A 7,792-nucleotide genomic window follows, 5' to 3' on the forward strand; every position below is an offset into this window, starting at 1 on the left:
ATGAAAGCATTTCCCAGCTTGGCATTATATCAAGTATGTCAGAGAAATCCAAGTAAATATATAATTGTCATATAAATCAATCAGGTCCATTTATAGTTCTGCACTGCAGTAAGAATATCTCTGACATGAATATTACTTTGTTGTGTATTTTTGGGAATGTAAAAATTAATGGCAGAGCGGTAATAAATATGCACATCTAGTAAGCTTTTACTGTGTTTTAAAAACCATATGACCACCCGACAGAGGATTTTCTTCAATGATATATAAAACTTGAGCCGATGAAACATCTATTGTGCAAATTAAAAATGCGTGTCAAAGCACAAAATCACATGCCCAATGTGCATTAAAACCAAATAAAACTACATGCATTTTCACAACTGTGGATCCAGCCATAAAGCCTAACTCCAGGTTCCTTACAAAGTTCATTTGAACCAAGCAGGTCCAAACAAACTATAAAAGTCAAAGGACCCTTTAAAACTGCAGATAGTCCATGTTCCAGATTAACACCCACTGAAGCTGGCCACAAGTACTTGTAATTAAGAGCTGATTAAACTTCAAATAAGATAGCTACAAAGCTCCACTTGTTAGTTCTGGCTACAGATTACAAGGATGCTGTGGCTTAGGTTATGGATTGTACTTTGTCTTTTTGTTTCAGTGACAATGGATTCTAAAATGGAACACAGAGAAATTATGCTTTTAAGAAACTTGGGTTTGCCATCTAGGCCAAAACCTGTCTCCCCCCCTCACGTACCTTCTATATTATGGAAGCTCTTTAATCAGAGGATGGGCCCCTCCACTGCAAAAAAGAATGCTAATTTGTGTTTTGTGGAGGACTTTAATGTCCCTGGTAGCACCGTCAGGGCAATTTCTGACCAAGGTAAGTGCAGGATTTAAGGGTTTGAACACGCATTGGGCTGGCTTACTAAAGGAGAGTATGCTGTTCTTCTAGAAAAGTGAATCTGAAGATGAATATCTCTTGCAGATAACATTTAAAGTCTGCACAGGTTAATCTAGTTTATGAACATTCACTTTGCAACGTCTCCATTGTATTAGATCCTCATCCTGACTGGAGGGGTTTTTTTTTTGTTTTTTTTTTTTTCGCAACATGACCCAAATAAAGCTTTTTTGTGGTGCTTTGGAAGTGCTGCCCATCCATTTCAGTGGGCAGGGGTGTTTTTGAGGCGCTCCCTGAAGATGCTGCTTGCAGGACTTTTTTTCACCGCCCTGCAAGCGCACTGACCCAGTGTGAAAGCCTCCGTTGAAATGAATGGGAGGCAGTTTTCAGGTGCTATTTTTAGCGCAAAAGCGTCTGAAAACTGCCTTAGTGTGAAAGGGGTCTTGCTGATCTGGGGTCAACCCAAAATTTCATGTTTTACCTTTAGTGATAGACAAATTGAGGGTGAATCTCCCAAATGAGGGCAATGACCGCAATAAAGACTGCTGTTCTAATCGCTCTCCACTCTAAAAAACTAAAAGGTTTTTGCCTTTTAGTTATTTTACATTTAATGGGACCCAGATCATACATTTTTATCTTTGTGGGTTCCTGAAAGCTAATAAAATTGCACAGTAGGAAGATGATATGCAAATTTAGGTCCAGGTACAACAAATTATCCATATGTGTTTAGTAGACCATAAGCATTTCTGGATGGCATACATTTTTCACTGACACTTCCTGGCCCTGTACACGCAAGCATCTGCATGTATAAGAATAGATTGTACAGCAAGCATTTGCCATGTTTTAAACCTCATTCCTCCGCTGCTTTACACTAACCTTCAGATTAGGAATGGTAAAGCCCAAATCCTTGCAAAACATTCTGTCATTTAATGTCCAAATTATTAATAATATTATTATTCAGCTGTTTTATGCAGCACTATATATATATATATATATATATATATATATATATATTCCCATCTGTCCCTGCCCTCAAGGCGCTTAGTCTATGATTCCTAACTCTCACACACACACTAGGGCCAGTTCTACGGCCTGATTCACACCTATGCATTTTTAATGCTTTTTGCAGATTTGTACTACAGTCCATATAACATGGTTTCCTATGGAACACGTTCTGTAGCGCAAAAAGCACTAAAAATGCATAGGTGTAAATCAAGCCTACCAGCATGTCGTTGGAGTGTGAGAGGAAACTGGAGTACCACCGCACAGGAAGAACATGCAAACTCCATGCAGATACTGCCATGGTTGAGATTCCAACTGACAACCCTAGTGCTGCTAAGCGGAGGTACTAACCACTGTGCTTCCCCAAACTAATGTATTAAAAAATAATACATATAACCTTTTATAATGTCTAGGACTTTTTATACTTTCTGTCCTGAAGGCCATACGATTATATAATACAGATGTGAAATATAAATATGTCTTATTTATATATACATACATGTATAGCCTGAGAACAATTTTTTTTTTTTGTGGCTTCCCTCTTTCAGTTCCTGTTACCTGAGTGGGAAACCACTTTGGCAGAAGTAATGATGTCCCAGGTTATGAATGGCATAGGAAATTCTAGAGGAAGTGCCCCAAGTAATAAGATTTCCGCCTTAATTTTTCTACCACTAGTTACTTAAAAGAAAGGAAACTGCTTGTATGCGCCAAGTGGTTTCAGATACCACTTCACTCTTTCCTTTCCCCCCGTGTTTATAAATGATTTCAACTTCCCTCTACTCGTAAGATTTGAAAACGATTGCTCTAGTTCATGAAAAGGGTACACTATATGGTCAAACATGGACACCCCTCCAAATTAAACTCAGGTATTTCCAGTAAAGGTACAGTGGCTATAGACTACGTAGACCTTTTATACCACAGTTTTAAGCACCCAGTGGTTTAACTTTTTTTTTTTTTTTTAGATGGTCTTCTATTTTAGCATGACTATATTGCTGTACACAAAGCCAGGCCCAAAAAGACCTGGTTTGGGGTGGAGAAACTTGAGTAGTCTACCCAAAGCCTTGACCTCTGACTAAATGGGCACAACTTCCCACAGACCCTCATCAAAATCTTGTGAAAAGCCTTCTGGAAAAGTGTTTCTACTCTAGGTGAAGGCTGCAAAGGAGAGGGGGGTTAAATCTAGATTCACGCCCATGGATTTGTGATGATGGGTCCCACAAGCTCATGGCAGGTGTGATGGCCAGGTGTCCACAAAATTGGTCATATAATATAGATGGTTCGTAAAGGGTGGGTACACTTGAGGATATGGGGGGTTACTAGTTAGAATTAACTCATCTCAAAATTATTATTTTTTTTCTTAAAAAGAAAGGGGAAAAAAATAGTCTACACCAGGGGTAGGCAAACTTTTAAACACTGTGTGCCGAAAAAATGTTTTCTAAGAAAATTGAGCGTGACGATTTTTATAACAAAAAATGCCAACTTTACACTTTCTCAATCACGAAAAGGATTTTTTTTATAAAATAAATGCTATAAACGACTTAAGTAGTGAGAATTTAACATCCTGCACTCACACCTCAGATCGGCCCCAATTCCTGCAACTTCACGCCTCAGATCACTGTCCCCCCTGCAAAATGTTTCACCACTGTGGCCCCCTGCACATCTGCTCCACCGTCGTACCTCCCATGCTCTTTTGTCTCACCGCTGAACCATCTGCTCATCTGCCCCACCACTCTAACTCCCTTTCTCATCTGTCTCACCACTGTACCCCTGCTCTTCTGCCCCATCAATGTACCCCCTTTTCTCATCTGCACACCTGCTCCACCACCGTATCCCCATACTCTTCTGTCTCACTACTGAATCGCCTGCACATCTACCCCACCACTATTACCCGCTTTCTCATCTGTCGCACCAATGTACCTCCTGCACATCTGTCTCACCCCCTGCTCTCCTGCCCCACTGCTCTATCTCCCTGCTCTTCTGGCCCAACACTGAACTTGTATGTGATGTCGCATACAAGCATCTGGAATGGATGCGCAATGATGAGCTCAGGTCAGGGGCATTTTCTGAAAGCAGTGGGCCTTTGTGCAGGATCATAAGTTGGGCCCCCGCAGCTCAGTAAAAGTGCGGCGCTCTGTGCCACAGCAAACGTTGAGGCAAAGGTTCAAGAATAATTTCAACAAAGTTACCAGAAGCTCAACAGTATTACCAGAAGCTCAACAGTAATTCCACAAACTGTCATCTGATTTTGATTTTCTCAATCACAGTGAAATCCCTTCTTTCTGCGATCGCTAGTGGCAACCAAGCGAGTCATCTTCCTCCCAGATGGTGGACCGGGGCTAGCAGCACTGTGGTTGGCTTTAGCAGTGGTCAATGACAGTCCTCCTCCTGGAAATGGGGAACGCCCCCCCTCCAGCAGAAATGCACCCAATCTCTTCCCCATCACAAAAGCTGACGATCGCAGCTACAGTTAGAGAACCAAACAATGTTTCTCATCTTTTACAATGTGTGGGGATACAGTGCCTCCCCCTCAGTGCAGGTGCTGTGTGGGGAATTCCAAAATTGGAATGCATTATTGTCTCACTGACACTTCTCTGCACTGCTCTGCTGATGGGGAAGGGAGTTGAGTGCTGCTTGCAGCACCAGTGCCGGGGGTTGCCTACCCCTGGTTTACACGCTGCCATTTACCACCATAACCCACTGCTGTGGTGCCCTTCTCAGTTTTATTCAAGACTTACTGCTGCTTGAAAAATGTTAACCTCTTTTACATATGGGGAGTAAGATGCTTGGTTCCCCACTGTGCTTTGTGGTTCTTCCACGAACCCAAACATTGCTACAGTACTGTTGTAGGGGCTGGTGGAAGGAACGGCAGAGTGTAGGTTGCTTACGGTTGTTCAGTTAATGCTATCTCTTAAACCAGTTATGGACATTGGACTACATGCCCTATACATCACAGAATAGTCTTTAGTCCCTGGACAGGAATGCATGCACATAAGAATGGTTATGCTGGGGCTCCAGTGGACCCTGCAAGACAGCATAGCTACTCCTATAGGAAACAAGGGAGAGAAACATCAAAAAGGAGAGTAAAGTTTACTAGTTGCAATGTAGTATAAGGCTAGGTTTACACATGTCAGGCTGCAGTTTGCAGTCATTTTTTTTTTTTTTTTTTTTGTTCACGTGGCATGTGAATCGGATGCTGATTAAAACGCATCCAATTTGCATATTTTTGAACCAAGGAAGGTTTGATAACTTTGTCCTTATTTAAAGTGTTATCATGCGATCAATAGGTCCATAACTAATACTTAAATGCCCATAAGGGGTATATTCGTGTAAAAGTTTGCACTGGTTAATACAGCAGAGAACAGGGATGTAGGCAACAGACTTGTTTACCATGCAGCTTTTTAAAAAAAAATTGCATAGTAACAGGGTGATGTTAACCTTACCTGCCCTGCTACTTTAAGCCCCTACTACAGACTTCAGATGAGTGGGCAAGCCATAGTCTACAACAGGCTGAGTGGTTATCCCATCAGCCACCAAGCTGGTAGATTGCGCGTTCTTATATGCGCTTGACCTTTCTCCATAGACACTAATGCTGCTTTTGTTACTTGTAGGTTGAAATGTAGAACTGGTGGTTGTAAACCCTTTACAGATCACTTTGTGCTACAGGTAAGCCTATAATAAGGCTTACCTGTAGCTTCCCAGGATATCTCCTAAACCTGCACAGTTTAGGAGATATCCCCTGTATTTGGTAACGTCATTGGCACATGCGCACTGACACAAACTGAAGCAATGGCACGTATGTGCCGTTGCTTCATTGAGTGTGCCGTTACCGCGCGCATGTGTGGGAATGACGTCATTGTGGCTCTGGCCAATTGCAGCGCTGGAGCCGCAATACCTGGAAGTAACCCCCGGGAGTGATGTCAGCTGCCGGAGCGGTGTAGGGGCACCGCAGCGAGGGCTTTGATCTCAGGTGAGTATTACATAATGAGCTAGTATGCTATGCATACTAGCTCATTTTGCCTTTGTGTTGCAGGTGTTCATGTGGGGTTGTGTTTTTTTTTTTTTTTTTTTTTTTTTTTTTTTTTTGTGGGTTTACAACCACTCTAAGAAATGTAGGTTTATCTGCACAGTACTGATGAAATTCTTATTCTGTACCTGATCCTCCCCACTTTTTTTTTTTTTTTTTTTTTTTTTTTTTGCCAGGACGGTTTGTTAACCCTCATTCTACTAACCCTACTACTACAGTTTGCCTGGAAAAGAGACTATTCTTCAATATATCAATAATGGAGAAAGAGGAGAGGGTAACCATGGGACGCCTGGAAGTCCGATTTGGCCAGAATACCTACTATGGACGTCTATTTGACCTGCGACTCTACAGAATTACACAGCTGTCACTAAAAGGAATGGGAAACCAGAAAATGAGCAGAAAACTCTTGACTGCCCAAACATTCCGTTTGCTTCACAAATCCCTCTATTTTAATTTAACAGAGACTTGCCAGAGTTGGCAGGACCCCCGTAAGAACCTGGGTTTGACCTTGGAAATCTCTCCAAGAAAAGAAGGGAGCTTGTTAGCTGGTCAGTTGGATGAGTGTCAAGGAATACAAACCTTTCTTTATACCTCTCTACTAGCTGTGACTCTTGATTCTGCGCAGTGTACGATGTCGCGAGCTAAAAGAAGTCATGGCAGGCTTAAATTTCTTCCCAGCAATATGTGTAAAAGGAGACGCCTCTATGTTGAATTTGGGGATGTTGGGTGGCAGAAATGGGTCATTGCCCCTCGAGGATACTTTGCTAACTACTGCCAAGGTGAATGCCCTTACCCACTAACAGATGTGCTGAATGGATCCAATCATGCCATCCTTCAGACTCTTGCCCACTCCTTTGAGCCTAATGATGTTCCCCTTCCCTGTTGTATACCCATAAAGATGTCTCCTATATCGGTGCTATTTTATGACAATGGTGACAATGTGGTGTTGAAACATTATGAAAATATGTCTGTGGATGAGTGTGGCTGTAGGTAAGAACTAGCTGGATTTTTAGGTCAGATTAATTTTATATTGATCTCCTGTATTCTAATAATATCTCATGTATTGTACATTTTATGCTATATATTCCTTGGATTTGTATAGATTAAATGTTCCATGTGTTTATGTTCAATATTTTTAAAGTACTGCACCTTTTTCTAAATAAAATGTTTTCTATATAAAAGATAGATTTAACATTTGCTTGTCTACTTTTGGTCTACCACTTTTCTGCAATAGGAAACTTGAGTATGTATATTCAATCATGCTTTGAATCCATCAAATATTGGTCATAAAACAGTTTACTTTTTTTTTAAGTGGTTTATTAGGGATGATGGTACTCTCCTAAAATCTAACTCTTCACTTTAATATGTGGAGAATGAAATTGTTATGTAGGAAATAGAGCACAGTACTGACTGTATAATCAATCAGTTTTATTTCAGTATGGTGGAAAATACTAGATTGTAGCGTAACGCATGTATTGCTTAGGCCAGTTTCACACTGCTGCACTGCAGTTTGGCCGCAGCACTAGTGTACTAGCAGTTTTCTGAAGGTGCACCAAGCATGCTGCATCTTTGGCGCAATTTAAAAAAAAAAAAAGCATATCTCCTAATAGTCTGAGACTGTTAACCACATGAAAACCATGGGAACACCTGTAGCCAAGCCAATATTTTAATTGGTGCTCAGACAGGTTATTGAATTGAAGAAACGTCCCTCAGCTGTTGGAAAAATATATCCCCAGCCAAATGGCAACATACAAATAGGACCAGCGTTGCTATATTCCACTAGCAAGCTTCTGTTCTTCCCCCAACATGCAAGACTCTAGTAGTAATTTTGAACTTTTACTCAGCACAAGTAAGGATCAAGTAAAGCTCAT

At 41.2% G+C, this 7,792-nt stretch overlaps 1 protein-coding gene across 1 annotated transcript; it reads left to right on the plus strand.

Moving 5' to 3' along the window:
- The first annotated feature begins 609 nt into the window (after positions 1-609).
- Positions 610-6,915, plus strand: LOC141101803 (protein DVR-1-like). The gene is made up of 2 exons (XM_073591191.1): positions 610-877; positions 6,098-6,915. Exons 1-2 carry the CDS (start codon positions 610-612, stop codon positions 6,913-6,915), a joined length of 1,086 nt encoding a protein of 361 aa, XP_073447292.1.
- The last annotated feature ends 877 nt before the right edge of the window (positions 6,916-7,792 follow it).

This window comes from Aquarana catesbeiana, linkage group LG01 (assembly GCF_042186555.1).
Source record: "Aquarana catesbeiana isolate 2022-GZ linkage group LG01, ASM4218655v1, whole genome shotgun sequence".
Lineage (NCBI taxonomy): Eukaryota > Metazoa > Chordata > Amphibia > Anura > Ranidae > Aquarana > Aquarana catesbeiana.